The sequence below is a fragment of the Pleurodeles waltl genome, chromosome 8, assembly GCF_031143425.1.
Source record: "Pleurodeles waltl isolate 20211129_DDA chromosome 8, aPleWal1.hap1.20221129, whole genome shotgun sequence".
Lineage (NCBI taxonomy): Eukaryota > Metazoa > Chordata > Amphibia > Caudata > Salamandridae > Pleurodeles > Pleurodeles waltl.
The window spans coordinates 658,578,489-658,604,728 of NC_090447.1; the positions used below are offsets into that span (position 1 = coordinate 658,578,489).

At 40.9% G+C, this 26,240-nt stretch overlaps 1 protein-coding gene across 7 annotated transcripts in view; it reads right to left on the minus strand.

Annotated features, from left to right (window-relative positions):
• DMD (dystrophin) overlaps positions 1 to 26,240 on the minus strand; it is a 6,960,831-nt gene that overhangs the window by 2,038,617 nt on the left and 4,895,974 nt on the right. For all 7 annotated transcript variants that reach the window (XM_069204753.1, XM_069204756.1, XM_069204758.1 and 4 more), the window contains one exon: positions 4,827 to 4,981. In XM_069204753.1, the coding sequence (XP_069060854.1) occupies positions 4,827 to 4,981 (155 nt within the window). The remainder of the gene's footprint in view (positions 1 to 4,826; positions 4,982 to 26,240) is intronic.

Sequence of the window (26,240 nt, forward strand, 5' to 3'; positions counted from 1 at the left end):
TGATCACCAGTGTTAGAAATAGGACTTTGGTTGGCAGTCAGTTTGCAGTTTGCAAGGGCCCTCACTCTTGTCAGGGCAATGGAGATACACACTTAGATAACCCCTGCTTACCCCCTTAGCAGCTTGGCACAAGCAGTCAGGCTTATCTTAGAGGCAATGTGTAAAGTATTTGTACCAGCACACACAGTAATACAGTGAAAACTCTACAAAACAGACACCACACAAGTTTAGAAAAATAAGTAATATTTATCTAAATCAAACAAGACCAAACAACAAAAATCAAACAAGTCAAGATATGAATTTTCAAAAGAATAAGAGTCTTACTCCATAAAAAAACAATGGAAATATTGAATTTACACAAAGTACCTGGTTTGTGCAAAAATAAAGCTGCATGGGCAAGCGTGCGTCAGAAAAGTCAGCTATGCGTCGATTTCTTATTCGCAAGTGAGGCGATGTTTAATTTTTATCCCCTGCATCAGAGCGATGCGTCGATTTCCAGACAGGGCACCTCGGATCCACGCAGGTTCTCAATGACTTCGACGCCCAGCGACGAAGCTTGATAAATCAGGTTGCACGGTGTTAGAAATCCATGCAGCGTGTGGTTTGCACTGTTATGAGCAGACGCAAGCGTGTGTTGATCTCCTAGCCGCAATGCAGGTGGAGCGTAAGTTATTGCCGCAAAGTGGGTGGCACATCGTTTATCAGCCACGTTGCAGATGGTGCATCGAACATTTCCCCGCACGGCGATCTGTGTGTGGATTTCCACTCTTGTTCTGCCAACTTCACCTTTCAAGGCACCCAAGAACTTGCTAGGGAACCACTTGGCAGGGCAGGAGTCTCAGCAGAGAGTCCAGGTGCTGGCAGAGGAAGTCTTTGATGACCCTGAGTCTTCAAAACAGGAGGCAAGCTCACTTCAAGCCCTTGGAGATTCTTCTTCAAGCAGAAATGCACAACAAAGTCCAGTCTTTGTCCCCCTTTCACAGGCAGAAGCTGCAACTGCAGGATAGCCCAACAAAGCACAGTCACAGGCAGGGGCAGCACTTCTCCTCAGCTCTTTTCCTTGGCAGAGGTTCCACTTGGTTCCAGGAGTGATCTAAAAGTCTGGGGTTTTGGGTCCACTATTTTTACCACTTTCTGCCTTTGAAGTAGGCAAACTTTAAGGGAAAGTCTCTGTTGTTCACAAGATCCTGCCTTGCCCTGGCCAGGGCCCAAGCACACCAGGGGGTTGGAGACTGCATTGTGTGAGGGCAGGCACAGCCCATACCGGTGTAGAGGACTACTTCTTCTTCCACTCTAGCTCAGATGGCTCATCAAGATATGCAGGATACACCCTAGTTCCCTTTGTGTCACTGTCTAGAGGAGATTCACAAACAGGCCATCTGTCAGTCCAACCCAGACAGGGAATCCACAAACAGGCAGAGTCACAGAATGGTTAAAGCAAGAAAATGCCTACTTTCTAAAAGTGGCATTTTCAAACTAACAATCTAAAAACCAACTTCACTAAAAGATGTATTTTTTAATTGTGAGTTCAGAGACACCAAACTCCAGATTTCGATCTGCTCTCAAAGGGAATTCGCACTTTAAAAATATTTAAAGGCAGCCCCCATGTTAACCTATGAGAGAGATAGACCTTGCTTAGTGAAAACTGAATTTAGCAGCACTTCATTGTTAGTAAAGTGCACTCATGTGCCTAGGGCCTGTGAGATGAATGCTACTAGTGGGACTGTGGCACTGGTTGTGCCAGCAACATAATGAGCCCCTTAACCATGTCTCAGGCCTGCCATTGCAAGGCCTGTGTGTGCAGTTTCACTACCACTTAGACTTGGCATTTAAACATACTTGTCAAGCCCTAAACTCCCATTTTTAAAAATATATGACACCCCTAAGGTAGGCCATAGGTAACCCATAGGGCAGGTTGCAATGTAGGTAAAAGGCAGGACAGGTACATGTATGCTTTATCTGTCCTGGTAGTGGAAACTCCTAAATTATTTTTCCACTACTCTGAGGCCTGCTCCTTTCATAGGATAGCATTAGGGCTACCCTCATATACTGTTTTAGTGGTAGATTCTGATCAGAAAGAGGTAACCAGATCATATTTAGTATGGCCAGAATGGTAATAGAAAATCCTACTTCTTGGTGAGGTTGGATTTTATAGTACTATTTTAGATATGCCACTTTTAGAAAGTGAGCATTTCTCTGCACTTAAAATCAACCTGTGCCTTACAGCCTGTCTCCAATCAATGTCTGGGCTGGGCTGGTTGACAGCTTCCTTGTGCATTTCACCCAGACAACCACAAACACAAAATACTCAGTCATACCTGCACTCATCTGCATACTGAATGGGTCTTCCTGGGCTGGAAGAATCCACTCAATCCTGACACTTACATTTCAAAGGCTAGTGGCCTGCCCTCACACAATGGACTGCCAAACCTCCTACTGGGACCATGGCAGACAGACCTGTACTGATAGGGGAAATTGTGCACTTCAAAACCACTCTTTGAAGTCTCCCCCACTTCAAAGGCATTTTGGGTACATAAACTGGGTCCCTGACCCCACCAAATCAAACACTTCTGGACCTGAACCTGCAAACTATCAGGAGGTACTGCCTGGCTGCCCAAAGAACTCATCTGGACTGCTTTGCTAAGAAGGATTGCTGCCCTGCTGTTGCCTTGTTGGCTTGCTACCCTCTGACTTTGCTGAGAAGTGCTCTCCAAGGGCTTGTATTGAGCTGTTTTCTTAAGTCTCAGGGCCAAAAAGACTTCATCTCTTCAGGAAATTCCTTGTGCGCAAAAATCGCCACATAGCCTGCTGGAAATGACGCACAGCCGTTTTGCTACTGAAAAATCGTCGCACAGCTGAGCCAGAATGACGCAGCCCGACTTCCTGAGTGAAGATTCGACACAGCACCTGCCTTGCAACCAGAAATTCGACGCACAGCCCTACTAGATCGACGCGCAGCCGAACTGGAATGAAGCAGCCGATTTCCAGAGTGGAATATTGACGCACCGCCTGCCGTGCGACAAAAAATTCGATTCATTGCCAAACCAGATCAACGCAACGCATATGACTTCTTCCCGCACACCCAGGATTTCCCCGGATCATCCCTGAGAGTCAAAAAGGTCCCTGCATCGCAGTGAGGAACCACGACTGTGCGCCGGACATCGATGCTAAGCCCCTTGGAGCGTGGAAAGAAACAATGCATTGTCTGTGGCGCGCCGGAAAATCCAATGCACACCCTATGTTTCCACGCATCTCTTCCTCTGCGTTCTCCGTGCGTGTTATTTTTGATGCAAACCAGGTACTCTTTGTAAACAAGAGACAACTGTTGATTTCTGAGATTTAGTACCCTTTCTAATCTTGTAAAAGTGATATCTCAATTTGTGCTTATTGAACCTTTATCGTTTTGACCTTAATTTAATCAGATAAATATGATATATTTTTCTAAACCTGTGTGGTGTATTTCTGTGGTGTTTTCACTGTGTTACTGTATGATTCATTGCACAAATACTTTACACATTGCCTTCTAAGTTAAGCCTGACTGCTTAGTGCCAAGCTATCAGAGGGTAGGCACAGGATAATTTGTATTGTGTGACTTACCCTGACTAGGATTGGTCTCTATTTGGACAAAGGTGTATACCTCTGCAAACTAGAGACCCCATTTCTAACAACCATCTTCACAAACTGTACAATATCTGTAGGCGCAGACCATAGTTTTGAAACTGAATGAGGTAGTAAGTCCAAAGCAGAATGGCTAAGACTCTAAAATTATACATGGATCATCACCATCACAACACTTGGGAGAGGATAAGTTGACAACTTGGTCCCAATGACAGAAACGTGATAATACAGAACCTGTTCACTTTCTATTGGTGATATAAGTATTAAGACACATTGAGCATTGCAAGGATCAGTTCACCGATTCCATATTTATAATATTTAAAAATACAAAGTTCAAGTAATATTGAGGTTGAACAGTCATGATATTAACATTTTAAAGTGCACTAAACATCATCTTCAAAGGGGAGACTTTCTTCATTATTTCACACATTAATTACAAAGTACAGTAGAGGCTGCATGTTTTTACACTCTATAGCATGCACAAACACATCTTGTGTAGGTGCAATGATTAGTGATATTGGTAGACGCTATTGGCCTAATTTACAAGAAACTGGTGCATCTGAATAAATGCGTCAGTTTTCTTGACCCCCTAATGATGTCATGGTAGCGCTGTATTTGAGATAAAGTGCTCCATGGTGCACGTTTCCACACATGTGTGAGAAATTCTGACACATCTGTGGTGCTAAACCAATGCACGCAAAAAGATGACGCTACTCCAGCAATGCGAGGGGGGTCCATTGTAAAAAAAGCCCAGCGTCACTTTAACGCCTGTTCTGAGGAGGCGTTCAAAATATTGATGCTGTGAAGGCACAGAATGGCACAGTGAAATTTTTTAGATTTCACTGTGCGAGTTCTGAGTGGCTTTTAACAGGGGAACGTCTACTTCACATAAATTATCCCTGGCGCAGGTATAATAAGGTGCAAGGTTTTACAAACTGGTGCAATGGTCCCACTGCGCCAAATTGTAAATGTGGTGCTGTGTAGGGTACTGCTTGTGCCACCGCAGCAATAAAAAAAGTGACTCTATGGTGATGTAAGGGGCTTGTAAATAAGACCCTAATTTTATGAGGCACTCAGCAAAAGCTGAGTAGCATGGCTTCAGGTCATCACTAAAATAAGTACACGTAAGTGAATACATCACAGACCAATAGGATGCAAGTAAATGTCAAAATATTTCAACAATAACAAAAATATAAAACAAAACACACCTCTTATTAATCCTAGCCCAGGTTGTGTTCATGTTGTCTGTAATCATCTCAACTTTTCGGGTGTCGTCTGTTAAATAGTCCCTTAGCAGCTTCCGTGCTAAGTCATTTGCGACATCCACGTTAATTTGCCACTGACGTAGCTCCTTTGCAAATTGCTGTCAAGTAAAACAAGTGTTTAATTAAAAATGGTATTATAAAATCTATCAGAGATGAGAAAATATTCTGCTAATATCTCAGAACAAAGGGATTTATCAAAAAAGTATTTCGAGGCTGATGCTGGCATCTCAAGATATGCGTTATGGACTATTCCCTTTCTGCCCTCCTTGAGGCTCGTCCTTTTAGAAGTCAACAAAAACACTCCATCTCATTCCCCATCTTCTCAATCATACCTGATAAGACAGCTGATAAATATAGCAGGAACTTGGAAAAAGATTTAGGCACTAGAGTGAACTTTGGTAGGTACAAATGTGACCTATACAAGCTATCCAGTGTGCTAAAAGTATGAGTTCAAGAGTGCAAACAAGTGTAGTAGTTAGTGAAAGATTGGTGGATGTCAAGCTGACAGTTCATCTGCTCTTTTTAGAGCTGGGAATTTCCTGATGTTTTTGCAAGTGGTGTCCTGGCTGGCTGGGCTGGTGGAAACCTTAGCCCGAGGGACTGATGGATTCAAGTTCTCTACTTCAAGAACCGTAAATGGTCAGCCTCATTAAGGGCAGATATTCTGATGATTTTCTGCTCAAAATAAACACCAGCTGGCAAAAACTCTAATGGATCAGGCACATTCGTTTTTTTATTTAAAAAAACCTCACTCTTTAGGTATTTGTTTTTGAAGCACACATATGTTTGCTGTGTGGCCACATGGCAGCAGCTCAGTAAAGTTACAGGGTCTTTAGAGGATCCGCTGTGGTGGCTGCTCCTCTGAAGGCACAGAGATCTCCACCAGGCAGGCAGGCAGACAACTATAAATATGGTGGGCTGTAGTCCACCAGGGCAGAATAAAATCCACCTCACCAAACTCTGAATAAGGCACTATGCACCGTATGCATGAAGCATTCCTGCATTATGAAACAACCCATTGGGCCATTTCCGAATGCAGAAATGCTTTTAGGTATGTACAAAACACAATTAGTGATTCAATAACACCTTATCGAATCCCAATTTGTGTTTGCGATTGGGTAGTTGGAAGAAGTGTTTTAAGGCCTTCTTTCTAAACACCGAATCTGAATGGGATGTATGATTGTTCTTTGACCGAATTACAGTTGCAACACATTCATATTTGACTCACTCCTTGAAGGAGGCAGTAATTCATTTGTAAGTAAAGGCAGTGGTCCCATAGACCATTGCCTAGTATTAAAAAATGGAACTTCAAGCTTCCATGTTTTCTTTTTAAACGTATCAGCATTTAAACAAATTTAGCTGCATCAAAAAGCAATGAGAGACATGGTGGTCTGCTGACCTCAGCAGGCCACCATCCCTACAATTACAACAGCTGTGATTCCTAACGTGTTTCAAAATGTGACCTACCTCAATAATATTCATGAGGTAGGTCTATTTGCGACCCACTAGAAATAGCTAATGAAACTCAAAAGAGTTTCATACATTAGGAATACGGATTTTCTAATTGTGATTCAGAGAGAAACGCAATTAGGAAATCTGTATTCTTAATATTAGCACATCTGGCCCTATGATTTTAATGTGCCTTTGGATAACCCCACTGTGAAGAAGAGTGGGGTCTGAAACGTTAGCACCCATAAAGACGGCTACTATTGGGTGAAAAAAGGTGCAATAACAAGTGAGGATATCTGCTCTTTTAACAAGCTTAGTGCATGTTGTCAAAATGAAGTTCAAATAAATGTATGAAATTAGGTATTGAAAGGACAGCTCAAATATTAAGAACTAAAAGACTCAACGGGTGTGTTTAAAACATAGGTCCGTTGAAAATTTAATATTTGTGAAGTATTTGGATATAACTGAGTGTCGAGCTCAAAGCAGCAGTCATCACACTGGTGAACCTGGGAATCCTGTTTGGTTTATCCAAACCACAGCAATGTGGTTCCTCTATACAGCTGCTCTTGAGGGTAGGAGGGGGGTGAGCTGTATGTGGTTGTCAGATGGTAAAGGCACATCTGATATAATTGTATGGTATGGGTTGGTCAGTTCACCATCAAAGAAAATTTGGGGAACAGTTTGATAGTCAAATGGGATAATTCAGGCAATCATTATATGGCATTTGAGGTTCTCCCGAGTAATTCTGTGAAAAACAGTAGGGTTTGTCATTTTACAGAATGTTTTGCATTTAGATGGAGACAAAATGATCCTTGGATGACATGGATTTTCTGACAATATTATTTTTAACATAAAATGCAATTAAATGAATTCTTATACCACTTTTTGGTTTATTACTGGATGAAACCTCATTCATCATCAATTGTTTGGACGCAAGCTATCTGTAGATTCTGCTGCATGGAAAAAAAACACGGGAAAGATCATGTAATTAACATTATTTTCTTATAAATTACAAACCTATGCCCAGAGGCTTCGTGATCTAGAAATTGAAGTCACACTAAGACCATGGAACGACTCAACAGATTAGATTGGTCTTAAGTACCCACCTAAAGGTGCTGTGGTTCCCAATTCTGTGAAGTCAGAGGGAAAGTGGCCAGTCAGGCTTCTTCATAGTTGGATATGTTATTGTCGAGCTCCCACTGAAGCCATTAGTTGTGGCGCAAAAACCTGTCAGCAGGACAAAGCTGGATTTCATAGTAAACAAGGGTGCTTCGCGGGTCAGATAGATGGCCCATCTTCATTTAGCTTTTACCTTCAGACTCAGCCACTTTTTGGAAGTCAAAATCCTTCAAAGGGGTAATGCTGGGAGCTATATTTGGGCACAGCTCCACAAGGTTGGATACCTTTATTGCACGGTCTCGTTGAAACCGTTTTCGGTGCATCAAAAAGCTTTGAGCAAAACAGCCTTGGGTTTCATGCCCTCCTATGGCTCAACTTTTCTGAGCAGTCTCTGCACGATGTCCCAGTCAAGAGGGGCAGCATGCTTTATAAACAGTTCACTTTCCTTGGGAAGGTGCCTGGCAATCTCTTGTGCTGTATTGGCACCTTAGCTGTCATTCTAGTTCGTTCATAGTAATCCCCATCCTTCATATTTGTTGTTTTGGTCCTTGTTTGGTTTCCTCGAGTTGGGGCAGATTGCCATCATTCTTGTGGGCTTGACATGCATGCTTTAGGGATGGCTTATTAATATATAAAATGGGTTTTATTACATGGAAATGCACTTTTCCTTGTCATGTGTTACTGCAGTGCCTTTAAACTGCACCTTACCCACAGAACAATAGCGGTCCTGGCTCCCATATATTCTTGCCATATATGTGGGTCGTATAAATATAACATTTAGTTACCATGCCATTGGTGCATTTTCTGAGCCATCTATTATGGCATTTAAGGAATGATAAATACATTAATAAGGCCAGACCACGCACACGGCAGTACTAAATAGCATAGTCACAGTGAAAGGTACCAGCAAAAATAGGGCTCTGGAAAAGGAAAATGCAGAAAAGGCACATTTGCTACTCTAAGAGACATAGGGAAGTATTAGTTTACAATTCTTAATTGCTCATTTACTTACCGTGATGATATAGCGATAGTCAATACTGAGGATGTAATAGTGTTACAGGTGAATGTTTCGATTGCAAAACTGTGACCTTCCCCACCACAGAAACAGAGAATAAGAGAGGAAATAGTTAACAGAATGTGGAGTGAGATATTATAACAATAATATAACGGAGATCAGAGATAAGATATATAGGGGGAACTGGTGGGAGAAGGAGCTACACACAGACGTACAGACAATTCACTGATGAGAGACAGCTGTGAAGAGAGCATAGATAAGGGCAAGAGACTGGAGCAGAGAAAGAGAGGAGGAAGGAAGCGGGTACAATTAAAAAGAATAAAGGATGAAGAAAGAAAATCAGATAGATGTAGAGTAAAAGTGGGAAAACAGAGTGAACAGAAATGAGACACAGGTGCCAGAAGAAACTAAGTAAGGAAGGGTCAATATTGATGAGGTGAGAGAGAATGAGAGTGTGATTAGGGTAGAGTGGGCAGGGTTGTAGCTAGCAAAGGTGCAGCAGGTAAAGTGGGATCAGGACTCGGGACTTCAGGCCAACCGAACCCCAACTCTTGTTGTATTTTACTGTCCAAAGTGCCATCACGTTTAATAGAAGAAAGAGGTAACACCAAACGAGGCACTGGCACAGACAAACAAGAGGTTGAGAGAACACAATGGAGGAAGCGAAGAGAACCCTTTGTTATTTTTCTGAGTTCTGTTGGTGACATTCAGTGTGCATCCTCACGCTCCAACAGCCAACCTCTCTCACACCTGCTCTTCCCCAACAGATTTACGAATTGAATGCACAATACTGGTGGCTCGCTACGTTATTGGAAATGTACTTTGGATTTGGACAGCAGCGAAGTGAACAGTCTTAATACTCTGTCCAGACTGAAATTTCAGGTGCAAATCACGCGTGGCATCATTCCATAAAAAAGCAGATCACACACATTTTACTAGCTGGTATTTTCAATAATTACCCAACGGATAATGAGGTGTGCAGCAGACCCCAGATGCACAGCTGTTTTGGCTGGTACTAAACTAAAATAATGAAAAACATTAACTCCAGATATATCGTTATAAAACAACAGATGGCTCTGATGCAAAGTGACGTAGCTCATTATTTTGTTGCTCGATTTTATGGGATTGTTTATGTAATTAGTGCCACCTGCTGGAAGTCCACCAAAATTACATGCAACAAAAAAGCTTTCAAACGTAACCTGATTTATACAAGGTGTAATTCAAGTTTTAGACGTTGTTAATAACAACATACACAATAAAGCAATAAATAAGGACGCCTCAGATTCAGTTACTGGCTTCACAAATCTACTCCTATTTACATGCAGTTTCAGTACGAATGAATGAGGTGATTTGTGTAGCGCAACAGCTGCTCCAACCGGACTGTCTTGGCGCTAATTGCAGAAAAATATAAAGCTAAAGACTAGAAAGGGGGACGGGGCAGCATCTGAGAGAGTTAGGGCCCGTATTTATACTTTTTTTAGCGCCGCATTTGCGCCGCTTTTTGACGCAACACGGCGCAAACCTACAAAATACAATGGCATTTTGCAAGTTTGCGCCGTTTTTGCGTCAAAAAACGACGCTAATGCGGCGCAAAAAAAGTATAAATACGGGCCTAGATGTCTTTGAAAAGGTAGGTCTTCAGGTGAGTTTTAAAACTGCACTCAGGGGGAATAGTTTGCACATGGATGGGCAGGGCTTCCAGAGGTTTGGGTCCAGGTAGGAAAAAGCCTGGCCTCCTGCTCTTGAATAATAAATCTTCAGGATGCATAGCAAATTTTTCTCAGACGAGCGAAGATTTCTGAGAGAAAGGAGCGCATGCGCCTCGTTTGCGAGACTCTATTGTGCAAAGGGCTTTGAGCCCGCATGTTGCTCACCACTGGTTGGCTTGCGTAGCACTCTTCTTTACAACCTCGTAATTCGTCAAGGCACACCTGGCATCAGCTCCCCTTTTCTGTGTGGAACAGGGATAAAGCACTAATTGATTCAACTTAATTAGTGCAAGTCTGCTGCTCCTGACTTGATCAAGGTACAATTTGTTCTTTTTAAATTCTAGTGCCCCACAAACAGAAGGCTCGTGACTGGCAAAAATGTGGCTAACAGGACAAACAAAATTGCAAAGTTTATATTTTTGAAGCTAACTTTTTTATTTTGCCAAGTCGTCTTTTCTTAGTTTCCATGCATGCATGTTTTCCCTTGTTTTTGCTCGTGGGTGATGTCTTCAAAAGATGATAATTAACTTGTTCTAAATCTTCAAAACCAATTGCATTGTAAATGCTTGTTTTATCTTGGTCTGGATGTAAGAAGGAGCAGTTTGATGTATGATTATTGGCAAAATGATTAGTTGAGACAGGCTGAGCTTTTGCACAACATTCTAATACTAATGAATTTAAAATGGATAAATATTGCTACCTCGCCTGTAATTACTTTTTCTACCATTACCTCAATACTTTTACTTCCTCTTCTATCATCTTATTTTTTACATTAAAATTACCACCAGCTCAACAACATTTCTTCGATGTAACCTTTTTTTTAATGTCAATAAAGACTAGGCATTCTAGTTATCTATTAAAACTAGCCAGTTAATACAGTTTTAATTAAATATTTTTTTTAGATTAAGTTACATTAAATGTAATAATGTAATCTTAGTCCAGTCTTATTGGTAAACGTTCCTGTACACTTAAACTACGACAAATATTATTGAAATATTTGTATGTATTTCTGTTTTTTCATTTAATTAAATTCAAGTTTTTTTTCTTATCCCTAACTATTCCTTGCCAAAGTATAAGTTGTAAGTACTATGTTTAGCAATCAAATCAGTTTAAATAATTGAATTAAATCAAGGAATCATTCCCCAACTTTAAACCTAATGCTAACCACAATGATTATGATTATTTGTGTACATGCAAACAAATAATTTTTAAAACAGTACTCTAATTCAAGTCCGAATCCAAACACTGAACAACATTTACTATTTGTTTACTGTTTATTATATAATGTTTTTATTTAATTTTATTAATTGATACAAATTGGATTACATTTCTTAAATTTGATTTTTAATAATGAGATATCCTTATCTCATACTTAACCCTAACCATTAGCCCAAAATATTGGAAAACGTGTTACTTGTATTTATTTAATTTTAAAATAATATAATGTTATTTTATTAATTGTAATTATAATTTTTTCAAAGAACTTTGACCTTTTACCACTCTGAAATATCCCCTGTGGCTCCACAATCTCTATTCTTGAATCTCTCAATTTGTGGGAGTGTTCCTTCAGTAATACCAGGAATACAAAGATTATGCTCTGCTTCTAAAAGATTATGAAAGCCATTCCAATATTTCACTTCAACACATCTATATTGTAGAACGGATAAAAGAGAGCAGTCTCTGTATAAATGAATGCAAAACTGAGCTGCTGCTATGGATTGTCACCATAAGCAGCTAATGTTCCATTGGCTTGACTTCCTGACAACTCCTTTACCGCCTTCAGAAGAAGTTTAGCTCTCATGTATCATTCACCCAACACACGTCATCTATGAGTCACACCAAATATTAACAGCTCCTTATGCTTACTAAAATTGCCCCCATCCTTAGTTTCCAGAGCACAATGCACCTCAGTGCCATCTGGCACTTTTGCCTTTAAGACAACTGTATCACACCTTCATAAAATCAATAAAAGAACTTCAAAAGGTCATATACCAGGTGAAGGTAGGCTAGGTCTTGATGTAAGAACCACGTGGCTTTGCCATGCTGGCTTTACCTTGCCTCCCAATGGAACAGAGAATGCCCTTCAAGATGCTGTGTATGGCACACAAGCCTTAGCGGTCAGTTGGTCTCAAAACAATTGAGACTGCTGGATTTTTGCTATAGACTACCATGCCACTATGGCTGTGTGTTGAAGAAAAACTTACACCGGCTGTTTTCAAATAGTAAGGCTAAAGAATAAAGACCGAAGCATCTCTTGACTTAAGCAAGCAACAATCATAAAATTAACAATAATAGGAGAACACTGAAATTCCAAATTAAATATTTAACCATAATGAGATCTCATGTGACAATGTTACTCATCATCAGTCTAGGCCAAGTTCCACATTAAAATGGAATGTGGCAGGTGACAAGTACATATGAGATATCAAAGCCATTGCATATTCAATATATCATCAACATGCATACAGGAATGAAAAGAAGGTTTGGGGACAGTAGTGGGAATAATGATGCTGGCATCTGGTTTTCAGGGCTTTCAGGGACGAACCACCCTGGAAGTAAGTGAAACCAATAGCTGAACTCAATATGGGGAACTGCCTCACTAGGGGGCATATTTATAACCCCCTAGAGCCTCCTTGCGCCACTTTAGTGAAATTGTTTTTTTTACGCTAATGTGGCCCAACAAGGCCATAATTCCTGCGGCATATTTAGAAATTGGCACAATGCTTGCGTTGCGCCACTTTGTAACCCTTTGCGCTACATTATGCCTGTGCCAGGCATAATATATGCAAAGGGGGTGTTCCCCCATTAGGGGGGCTGAAAAAAGGTGCAAGGAAATCTAACAGATTTGCTCAGAGCAGGCGTTAAAAGGGGGCATATTTATAAACCCCTAGAGCCTCCTTGCACCACTTTAGTGTAATTGTTTTTTTACGCTAATGTGGCCCAACAAGGCCATAATCCCCGCGGCATATTTAGGAATTGGCGCAATGCTTGCATTGCGCCACTTTATAACCCTTTGCGCTACATTATGCCTGTGCCAGGCATAATGTATGCAAAGGAGGCGTTCCCCCATTAGGGGGGCTGAAAAAAGGTGCAAGGAAATCTAACAGATTTGCTCAGAGCAGGCGTTAAAAGGGGGCGCACCATTGTTTACAATGGGCCCCTATGTACTCTGCAAAATCTTCAAAATGTTGGCACTACTCCTGCAGAGTACATCAATAGCATCATAAAAATTACGCTATTGCCCCCTACCCTGGTTCATGGTGCGCCGTATTTTAAATATCGCACACACATAGTGGCGGTAGGCGGGTGTTAAAGGGTGCAAGGAAAGTGCTGCTGCACTGTGTGCTGTGCCACTTTTCTTAAATGTGCTCCTAGGTCTCTTGCATGGATTATAGTTCCACCAGTGTGTGGGCTACAATAAGAATTAAAGAACACTACACAAGTTGAGCTAGAAGTTTGGACAACTGTGCCTATATAAATTACAGAATACCCTGAAAACCAAGCTCTGCTGGAAAGCCTTTACATTCAAGGAATCTGGTAATAAAAGTAGCAAGCTTACTGTCCTTGCAAATTACATGTATCTATAAGAATATACTTCACATTCTGCCAAACACACCAGCACACCAAGGAAAAACATCAATATCTAAACACAAAGTGGTAGGTGACTGGTGGAGCACATCAGTTTCACTTGTAGACCAAAATGTTACATTAGATGAAGTAATGCAACACAATAGTAAATTGGAGCCAACACACATTACGTGTTTGCTGAAAGGTTGCGGTAAGGTTGTTTGTTTTACCAAAGCAATAAATGCAATAAAAATCTAATGTTTCTCTATCTTTGACTGATTAGTCTCTTCTATTCTATTAATTCATTCATTCATTAACTTTATTTCGGTAAGTAAAAACATACCATAAAAGTACAGTACAAACATCCCAAATTTTTTATTTTTTATTTTTAAGATTGATAAAACACTAAAATATAAGCACAATAAAAAATTTAAGAAGATAAAAGGAAATTAAAATCCAAACAAAATAATCAGAATATATGTCTCCTAAAAATAGAATGTTCCACTCAACAAGGGCCCTATTCCCATGAGCCCATAGATGTTCGAAAATACAATGAGACAATGTCTTTATGCTAAACATGGAGTACTAAAATCAGACATCAAGAGTCAATAAATATACATACATAGGTCTAAAAGTTGGCTACCCAGTCTTATTCTTTAGAATTGCTAATCTAAGGCACCAGATTGATTCGAGAAATTTTGCCACTGGTAAAACTACCTGGACAGATGAGTCAGATTTTAAAATTCTCTCAACATGAAGATAGGACCTGGCGCCTATAGATTTGCAAAGCGGAATGATCCAAAGAGCTCTTTGTTTATGATATGCATGGCAATGAAAAAGAACATGTGAGATAGACTCTTCACGTTTGCAACCCATCGGACAGAACTTGGATCTATTGGTGGAACAAAGCCATGTGTACGTTAAGGAGCACAAAGGGAGGGACCCTATTCTGAATCTGACAAAAAGAGCTTGCGCAAATGGGGATAGTGCTATATCCATGAAGGGCTCGAATTCGTAATAGCATTTGATTGATAAATAACTATCAGACATAGACAACGGGACAATCTTAGTAAATTGCACAATCTGAACATTATGCCAAAAAGCATACTTCAGTAACTGCACAGCATTTTTAGGAATGGAAAATGGGTCCAACCAATAGGACCCTAAACCTAGATGGATTAAGGACTCTGTGACATAAGCACACCATTTCGTTTTGATGATATTGTTACTGCCCACCAATTTGAGAAGCCCACAGCGAAATGGAGAAAGGGCGTCTGTTGACCAAAGCCGGATCCAATATAGCAAGGGCCTTAAGGCAGCAATCTGCGAGATAGAAAAAAGATTTAGATCCATTCGGATGGGCAGAGATGGAGTACTGGAGGGAACTTTTAACAACAGTTTCAAAAATTGATTTTCTGCCCTTGCCAAATCCACCAGGTTACAATGGCCCCAAAGTTCGGCACCATATAAGGCCCCCCCCCCTGGCTTGAGATTTGTATATTTCAAGGGCGGGAGACATTGCAAATTTGGGAGATCTAGAAGCAAATCTTACGATGCCACCCGCCCTTTGCTTCAGGCCCAATAAAGATTTCTGGCGGTGTGCATGCCAAAGGTGTGAGTCTTCCAATTTAATACCTAAGTAGGCGGTGTGCATGCCAAAGGTGTGAGTCTTCCAATTTAATACCTAAGTAGTCGAAGGTGCCCACTCTTTCCAAGGGAGCGCCATCTAGGTATACCGGCATCTTCATTTTGCACCTATTGTCCCCAAAGACCATATATTTAGTTTTTGCTGAGTTGATTTCCAACCCATGGGCCTTGCAAAACTCCAAAAATCGGGAGAGCAATCTGGAAAGACCCATGGCAGTTCGTGAGAGTAACGGGGTGTCATCCACGAACAGAAGACAAGGGAACTTCTGCCCACCCAAATTCGGGGCATCGCCATGGCAATCTAAAAGGTATGGGATACATACATTAATAAACAGTAAGAATAGGGTAGGCGCAAGAACGCACCCCTGCCTCACACCTCGTGCTGTTGGAAAAGCTGGGGTCAGGTCGCCAGCCGAACCCCAGCGAACTCTGGCATAGTTATCAGAATAAAGATCTTTGATAATATTAATCATAGAACCCGGAACTCCAGTATTGCTCAGAACCTCCCAAAGCTTAACACGCAGGACAAGGTCGAACGCAGATTTCAAATCAACAAAGGCCACAAATAAATGGCCTTTGTCTGCGTCTACGATCTTCCACTTGATGGTAGTAAATCGGAAGACCTGATCGATGGTACTGACCTTGTCCCGAAATCCAGCCTGGAGATGACTTAAAACCTGATTTTTTGTTATCCAGTATTTTAATCTGGATAGCAACTGGAAGGAGAATATTTTTTGCAAGTTGTCTAATAGACTAATCGGTCTATAATTCCCAGGGGAACTCTTATCTCCTTTTCTGTGAATGGGGACGATAATAGCCACCTTCCACGAGTCTGGGTAAGATCGAGTTGTCAAAACAATGTTCGATAACCTATTGATGTACCGGGTCCAAACGGATAAGTCTGATTTATACAAATCTGATGGAACACCGTCTGAGCCAGGAGCCTTCCCAGTTCTTTGGGCACAAATTTCCAGCTCTGTTTCCTTTAGGGTAAAGGGCGGCACAGGGGGGAGACACAATAAAGAATCAGTAGGAGTGTTGTTCAAATCAGGGCAGGACCCATAGAGTTCCCCAAAGTGGGAGAGCCAAGTTTCTACATCAATGTGGCATTCAGGAATAGATGAAAGGGCGGGGTCTCTACGTGAGACCAAGGTCCAGAAAAGTTTGGCATCACAAGCACTAGCCGCCTCCGCAAGACTCTCCCATAGATTTTCCTCATATTTGAGTTTAGATTACTTACAAGTAGAAGCATAGTTTCTTCTCGCATGTGTAATGGCGTCCCGGCTCTTTAGCTTTAAAGCTTTGGACAAAAGGCTCTTGGCCTCCCGACACTCCTTATCAAACCATTTACAATTAGGCAAAGAAGATTTGTTTTGGGTTGTAGGAGGTTTAGTAAAAAGCTCGTTGAGATCCGCAAAAAGAGCCACATGAGAGGACATAACTTCTGAGGGAGATAGAACAGTAAGGTCATCAAAGAGCTGATGGCAGGAAACTAAGGCGCAGAGCTTAACATTAAGCAGATTGGATTTCAAAACCGAAGACCATCTCACCACACGCCTATTGCTGGATAATTCCAGCAAATCATTGGGAACATCCGAAACATGAGGTGGAGTGAGCCCTATAAAAAGAGTTGCATTATATACAATTTGTAAAGGGGCATGGTCACAAGTGCACCGAGACCCCACCTCTACAATGATTATAAAATGCCAGACTCGCAGATCAAGAATAACGTAATCCAGAGTGCTGCTATAGGGGCCTCTGAAAAAAGTAGGTCTGACAAGGTTGTCATTTCCAAAACGAAGGCCATATGTAACTACAAGGTCTATTATCTGCAACACCCTAGGGGGAGGAGTACATGACACTGATTGGGTTAAAAGCGGGGGGAGATTCCATACTTCATCTTCAGCCTGGATAGACTCAGCGAAAGCTGAGTCAAATTCAATTTGGGCGTTAAGATCACCTGCAATAATAACACAATATTTAAAATGAAGGTCAGATAAAAGATTATGCAACAGATGAATAGTATCAGACTGATGGTTAGAAGGGCCTGGTCTGTTATAAATATTAATGCATAACACGGGAGTACCTGAGATTGGCCATATTGCTATTGCAAAAATGTCGCAAGAGTCAACAGCAATTTCCTTTAACCTGCCCACCTCAGTCAGCTTGACCCAAGTACATAGACCCCCAATCGCCCTTCCCCTAGAGGACTGGATCGCATTTTTAGTAAAACAGCAATAGCCTTGCCTGTATACACAATCCGTAGACCAAGTTTCCTGAAACATGCATATGGAAAAAGATTCAACATAAGCCCCCCAGTCCGGATCAGATAATTTGCTCTTGATGCCAGCCACGTTCCAAGACAGTAATTTCCTTGATATAGTGCTGCAAACTGGCGTACAAGAGTCAGCGTCTGGAACTGAATTGGAAGTCCCATTAATAATGCAAGATGAAGCCCCTATAGTATTGGCACCCAAGCCAAATGAAGATCTTGAAAGTGGCGCTACTTGGGTATATGGAACGCTATGTTTGCAAAAATTAGGGTGGCGTAGTCAATCCACATCTGATGTGTCCCCTGGGGTGACGGGGTCTCGTATGATAGTACCTTTGATGTTGCAGACCAGAGCAGCCCCATCACCTTGGAAAGGCAACGGGCCGGGGGGACAGTTGAAACAGGAGCATTTAGAAGAATTGGCTCGACTCTAGGTGGACGAGAGGACGGAATCTTGTGACCCATAACAGGCAGACTTTCTCTAAAAAATATATCAAAGTCTGATCTTAATAAGTTGCGAGCTTCCATCTGCAAAATCCCCTTAACTAAAGCGGGGCTGACGAGATGAAGTTTAATAATGTCCCGCCCACCAGGGCCTCGCACACGAGAAGCAAAAACAATATCAGCGTGGATGATAGAGCCACAACCCCTAGTGTGGCGAATCCAATACAACACCTTATTAATAAGAGAAGAAGTGTCTTCCCTTGTATGAGGTGAAAGTCGAGGGATATTACACATGTCGATGCAATTTTGGTTGGGCATGTGAATAAAATGGGCCACAGATTGACCCGGATTAAAAGGAGAGAATGACAAGTTCGCTAGAACTGAGGTCGAGTGATTTCCATAATGAGGTCTATAACTGGGACCCTTGTCAGTTTCCCGTAGCAGTGGAGAATCTACTGGCAGGGCAACAGGAACCGAAGGCTCAGAAACTTCTGCTGGCACTGGATTCGAGATGCACTGAGGAGTTAGGTCAGATTTTTTAAGGAGTTTGAGGACCTCAAATAAAAGACTCTTCAATTCCTCAACTTCACGCTTTAGACTAGATACCAGTAGAAAAAAAAGAAAAGAAGAAAGGAAAAGACTTACTCAGCACCGCTGGTCAGCACAACACAAAAACAAAAATTAAGGAGTGTGGCCCAGCCCAGCCTCTTCCAGTCACTGACGGGCGAAGGACGGGCCCGCCCTTGGCCCGGGCTCGTCCCACAATAGCGGGAGCGCGAAGTTTGTTTAAAGGACTCCTGCCCTAGAGACCAATGACGCCGCCTCCTTCTGCCGCCAATGCGCTTCCCGCGATAGCGGGAGCGCAAAGTTTGTTTAAAGGGCTCCTGCCCTAGAGACCAATGTCGCCGCCTCCTTCTGCCGCCAATGTGCTTCCCGCGATAGCGGGAGCGCGAAGTTTGTTTAAAGGGCTCCTGCCCTAGAGACCAATGACGCCGCCTCCTTCTGCCGCCAATGTGCTTCCCGCGATAGCGGGAGCGCGAAGTTTGTTTAAAGGGCTCCTGCCCTAGAGACCAATGACGCCACCTCCTTCTGCCGCCAATGCACCTCCCGCGAAAGCGGGAGCGCGAAGTTTGTTTAAAGGGCTCCTACCCTAGAGACCAATGACGCCGCCTCCTTCTGCCGCCAATGCACTTCTATTCTATTCAATTCGAGGTGTTTTATATAGTGCACAGAGACCCCGAAAAGCCTCCCAGCGCTGAGACAAACAAAGGGCCTGATTTTGGAAAAGTTAACGCCGGCTTTGCATAATTTTTTGACGCAAAACCGGCGTAAACTTACAAAATATAATTATATCATATTTTATATATATTTATATTATATCAGGCCCAAAGTACGCAAATAGAATATCTTGATTTTTTTTATATTTAAATCCTGAACATTTTGGGATATTAGACCCCACAATTTTGAGTACCTTTTTCACACAGTCCCGCTCACCATGCAGTGTCCCAAAAAGGCAAGGAAGACACCACTTTCTTCTTGAACACCATCCCTATAAGAGCACTTTATCCACTGAACATATTGTGCAAAGTGACCACAAAACAATGTGCTGGTGCTACACAAACCACTATTTAGTAAATATAAATAAATATATTAAATGTATTTTTCTACATTAAGAAATCTGCACTGTGTGGAACCATTATTTTATCCCATTTTGTAAAAATAGTGAAAAATCACTTTTCTATGGCCCAGAACTTTTCCGTTATAATCTGTATTACCCACATTAAGTGATCTAGTGGGGGTAGATGTCACTTGTTTATTTGTAATGTTTTCACAATTAATACCCTCCTTTTATAGAAGTGGTATAAAACATATGTAGTACGGACTGAAGCAAAATCTATGTGCTCTCTTCCATATTACACAATTTTAAAGTGTGCAAGGAAGTAAGATTAGGGTTTTCTCTCAATATACTGCTCATAGCAATGGGGTAGATACAAGCATGTATAATTTAACTATGCACGACCCGTATTTAAATCCAGGGCATGTGAATTTGTGTAATTTGATATTTTAAAAGCGCCCATAGTTTAGCTACTTCTTTCCTTTCCCTCGCTGGAGGTCTAAGAAATTCAGTGAGTATCCTATGAGTGATTATTGTTTTAATTGAAAGCACGTACTGAAACATGGTGGGCCCATGAGCAATTACATTTCTCAATCGTCTAAAGAAAAAATATATTTGTAGCTGGTTTGAAGACTTGGAGGAAGCCTTACAATCAGTGATTGTAGTGTAGCTGATTTGTGGGTATTGTACCGATTTTAAAGAGAAAAACACTCAGTACTTTTATCAAGGTTTGTATGGCTGACATTCAGTCCAGATACATTAAGGCTTGTTAAGGTTACCTATAAATACAACATAATGTGTTGTACTTCTTCAATGCTCTGTAGTTTAGGTTAGCAAGAGTTCTACAAAATTTATTGTCAGACCTGACAGCCTTAGAGTGGTCTTCAGCCAACTTTTTGCCTACCTCCCTCCTTTTTTCTGACCTTGTTTTTTCTGACTTTAGGACCCCGTGCATTTTACCACTGCTGGTCAGGCTAAAGTGCTTGGGCTCTCTCACCTAAACATGGTAATACTGGCTTATACCCAACTGGCCTACTGATTTTATTTATAAGTCCCTAATAAAGTGCCCAACATGTGCCCAGGGCCTGTAGATTAAATATCACCAGTGGGCCTGCAACACTGATTGTACCACCCACATACGTAACCCTTTCACCATGTCTTAGGCCTGCAGTTGCAGGGCTTGGGTGTGCAGTTTGCTCCCTTTTTATCACACATAAGTTACCCCTAAGGTAGGCCCTAGTGAGCCCACACGGCAGGGTGCTGTGTAAGTAAAGGTTAGGCCGTATACTTTTAGGTTTTACATGTCCTGGGAGTGAAAAACTCCCAAAGTTGTTTTTCACTACTGTGAAGCCTACTTCTCTTATAGGCTAACATTGGGAATTCATTGATACACTTTTAAGTTGTAATTCCCGATTAGAAAGGAGTAGCTGTGTCATGTTGTATTATCTCTGGAATAGTAATGATAAATCCCCTTTACTGGTAAAGTTGGATTTAACACTAATATTTCAGAAATGGCACTTTTAGAAAATAGGCATTTCTTTGCCCTTAAAGTTCTGTGTGACTGCAGCCTATCCTATTGCCAATACACGTCTGTGGTAGGTAACAGCTATGCTTTGTGTATTCTCTCTAGACAGCCACAACCACAGAAAGATTAGGTGTGTCTGAGTACTCATCTGCATTCATATGCATTCTGATAGCTCTCCTGGGGAGGAGGGGAGGGACAGGGTGACATCCACACCTGAATAGGCAGTGTCTATCCACACACAAAGGTCTGATTGCCCCTCACTGATAGTCTGGAGTCAGGGCTGGGAACAAAAGGGCCTCAGTGCACTCAAAAGACCTTTCTTTGAAGTCTCCCCCACTTCAAAGTTACAACTGGCTATAAGTAGTGGGTCTCTGACCTCACCGAATCAGACATTTCTGGATCTACAACTGGACTTTGTCAGTAGAACTGCTGTGCTGCAACCAGGACTGATGTTCTGCTGGAATGCTGACCTGAAAGGACTGCTTTTCTGCTATACTGCTCTACTGCCTGCTGCTCTCTGACCCTGCTGAGGGAGAGTTGGACACTGTCTTGCACCCCAAGTGATCTCCAGGGGCTTGTTGTCTGGACTCCTGTTGCTTCAGACTCAAGGATTTCAACATCTCTGCCCCTGCTCCAATGCCTGCTTCACTGAAAGTGGACCCAGATACTTGCATCATGAAAATCAACACATCTCCTGTCTGCTTGTAGCATAACCGGCACATCGGGCCGGTTGCAGTAGCAGAATTGGTGCATCATTCTCAGAAGCAACTCTTTGCCTTGAGAGCCCAATGCATTGTAATCATGCTTCTCTGCTGCAGCTGTCTAAGAAGATTGATGCATTCCTTGACTGTGTGGAAAACCAATGGATCTAATTTCCAGCACTTGTGTACAGAACCAACGCATTGCCATCACTGCGTGGGACAGATTGACACGTCACCAGCCCTGCGAGGACCCAGTTGACGGATCTCCCCGCACATCTCGCTGTTGCAACCAGGAAAAGTACTTTGTTCCTCGGGGCCTGCACGGGTCCAGTAGCCAGCCTGCGCTCCATCATTGTCAGCTGGAACATTGATTTGCCACAGCTCAACATGGTCTAACGTAACCCCTAAATGCGCTATTTGCTTCTTACCGCTATTTTGCATTTATTCTTTAAAAATCATATCTCAACTTCTACACAGTGGATTTTTGTCATTCTGGTCTTATTTATAGAATCATAATCAATTTTTTAACCTGGTGTGGAGTGGTCTTGTGACTTACCTTGACTGGCATTGTGGTCCCTTCTTGGACAGGATGCATACCTCTGCCGACTAGAAACCTAATTTCTAACATTTACAATGTTGCATTTCCATACTCTTGAAATCACATGAGCAGGCAGGCAACAATAGGTGGCATGTTTCCTGAGATGTGCAATGAATAATGAGGTGAAGGGTAAGATCATAATTAACTCCTTTCGTTCCTAGAAGTGAAGCATTTCCTCCCTTTTTAATTTTTTTACTAACACCTTCCCAGCTAGGCCTTTAAATTTAGTGCTGCATGCTCGATAAAGATGTCCTGGGTAGGAGAGGAACAGTGAAGCGCTGTCCACATTATGTTCTGGTGAACTGGCGATACCGGGCCTTTTAGCAATGACAAAAGAAACTGTTTTTGTGGAATCCAAAATTCACTAAACCAGAAGATCATATTTCAAGCACTGCAGAACTCGAATGGCATAAAGCAGAGATGTTTTAAGGCATGAGCAAAGTGGACAATTGCCTAGGGCCCCAAACTTCCAAGGGACCACCTTGGAAAATTAACTTTCTCTATTTGACCATCTTTTTTATTTCTTTATCTAAACCCCTCTCCCTCTCTACCTACCTATGCCTCAGACTCAGGGTCATCTTAAGGATTTTTAGGGTCAACATGTCATTTAGAATAGCTTGGCATCATGTGTTTTGAATTAGCAGGAAATGGGTAGTAAAATTCTACTTTGTGTAATCCTTGGGCCCCCACCCAAGCCTTTACTGTGCCCCCCAAAGTCCTTAAGATTACACTGAGTATTTCATGACTTCATGGCTTTATTAGTCTACTTGAAGCAATCTTCTACTGTCCAGAGCAAATTTTCTGTCATAAATGATTGTTACTTACAGCCACACATAAGTAAATTCCTCCTGGTGGAGACTCCATCAGATTAATCCTTTAGATGGCATTCTTTAAACAACACTGAAACCCCAGTAAATCTCTAAATGACAAAGTCTTTTTTCCAGTGGGCTTAATCCCTAATACTGGGCTGGCCTTATTCCTAAAAAGACCTATAGTGACACTGACAGCTGTGTGTGATTCGTTTGTCATTTTCTGTAGATTTAAATTTCATTTTAAGGCTTCTATAGTAATGGATAGCATCAGTGATTTCAATTCAAATGTTTAATCTATTTGTAACTATGTTCTACTTTTCCAAATTCATATGCATGCAGTTATTAGGAGGCCTAACACATGCCCCAATCCTGCTAAAAAACACTTATGCAAAAGTGAAATATTTTCAGTTTTACAAAAAACTATGCATTGATTTCCACTGAACTCCATGATAATGACTATTTCCACTAACTTACACTAAAAATAAATTACAATATCTTTATATGTTTGCTGTACTGGATTATTTCACAGGTTTTTGCTAAAATAATAATATCAGTTTTGCAAACCTGGTTTGAATCTCACATTATTTACATGTTTTTAATACATTGCTTTGGTAGTTTGAATACTTGCATTGATAATACACCCACATAAGACTTGAGTTCTCATTATACCTGACAGTTTCTATAACTAGAAAGGGTGATGTAGATGCTCAGCTCAGCTAAAGCACATATACATCTTACTATGGCCTCCCTGACTTTACCCTATGAGCAGAAATGTGTACATTACATCAATCCAAACTGATTTTATAGGAGGAAGCAGATATTTGTTACTTAATTTAAACAGTGTTATATCAGTCTAGTGAGATTCACAGAGAGACAATAAATAGTTCAGTAGAGGTGCATGCAGATAAACTTCATGGAAAACAATTACTGAAAAAAATGATATCAATCTGACAATGATGAAGAATACTTCCTATGTGAGTCCAGTTATGGCGAATGACAACAAAAAAATGAGTGATAATATTAATTGAGCAAAAATGCTATCAAGTTATTTTCTATTCAATCATATTTATTCTTAAAGTTTCAGAAACAGATAATCTTATATGGATATGTGCTGCAATGTGTACATTGATTTCACTGAATGATGGCAGTTGTAACCTGACTAAATGTTGCTAATAAACCTTTGTGGTTTGGACACCATCCTCTCTGTCTTTATTGTGAAATGAAATTGATTTCACTGAAATTGAGATGTATTGCCGATGATAGCTTCTTTCATACGCTTTTAGTTGACAACCAAATTTCCATATGACCAGTGGAGGATCCTGTATGATGACCATATGAGAATTTTCATGTACAGGAATATCTGACTCATTAGGTTTTTACCTGATATGTTGGTTGTTTGGACCTGAGTTGGATTTGTATTAATTCTTGGGAGTGGCAAAACTCATAAACCTTTTCTACTACAAGTGAGCAACCACATTGGGGCTGACAATAAAATGTAATCAATTACCTGTGATATTTTTTAAAAGTAATTTGGCAATATTTATTAATATGTGATGGTTTTTTCCTGCGGTACTATCATAACCCAAATGGATTTCAATTTGTTAAAAGGGGGAATTATTATAAAAATGTTTTTCGAAAACTGTTGAGAAACAATAAGTGTGTTAAATTATTTAATAACACTGTGGCAATTAGACATGTTGTTTAAACGTTTTCACCACTTATATAATTCAGCTATCTTTGGTATCTCAAAGAAAAAACAATTAACTGTGCAAGAGAAATGATAATTTGTAACAGCACAATTGGTAATTTGGTTATTTCATATAGAAGCTATTTTTAAAAGAATTAAAATGCATATTTTGCATTTAAAACAACCCCAATGAAGCGACAAAATAGTCACAAAAGGTATCATCTGACAATTACAATTTGGGTTTTTTAAACTGTCCTCTAAAACTTACCTCCATTTTTAGACTATTCTAAACTTAATAAGATATGTAAGCAATAAATGCATTTGTCTTCTCAAAGTGTTTACATAATTGCAAAAATATCTGTTCTCTGGTGTTTACCACCAGCTGATCATCCTATACCCAAAAAGAGTTGCATATCAAAAAGCACTTAAAGGGGAAGATGACAATAAACGTCAGAATTTCCAAATTTGTTTATTCTTACGGAGCAGGTGATTTGTCAACAGAGCACGTTATTTTGAAAGTAACATGTATCAGGATTCGTTGAGTCCATTTTCTGGTTCAAAATACATGTGATTGTTAATACAAAAGCAAATTAAACTGTAAACATGACATTGGTTTACATGTGCACGGTCTTGAACAAACCAATATGCCTGAAATAGCTTCAATGTTATTTTTATATGCTTTTTACTGTAATTGGTTCCCATGATCAATTGCACTCATATGTGCTTGGATGATGATTATAGCTAGAAAGAGAACATTTCTGGGCTTATGTGCTGATTTTACTAGGCATAGCTTGATGTGTCAATTGCCAACCACGATGAATATATGTATTTTTGTAAGTGTCCTTTGGCAACTTCATAATCCCATTAAACAACAAATTGATGAACAAATGCTTGCGTTTATCTCAGGCACTGGATGAAAACTTTGGTTACATACCATTTCAGCATTTTTCTACTAATTATGCCTCTCTGAACAGGGTCCAGCAACTCTAACAAATCCCAGACTAGTTCAGCCTACTTAGTTCTCTTCAACAGGATAAAGTTTGAGGCCTATGACTCAGTGAGCTTGTGACCAACCTCTGGGTACACACATCACAATTAGGGTCTCTACCACAACATGCAATAAAGTGATGGAAAGAATGATTGAATTAATTCATTTTTGCCACTGACATTCATTAAAGCCACATTCAAATTCAGAGT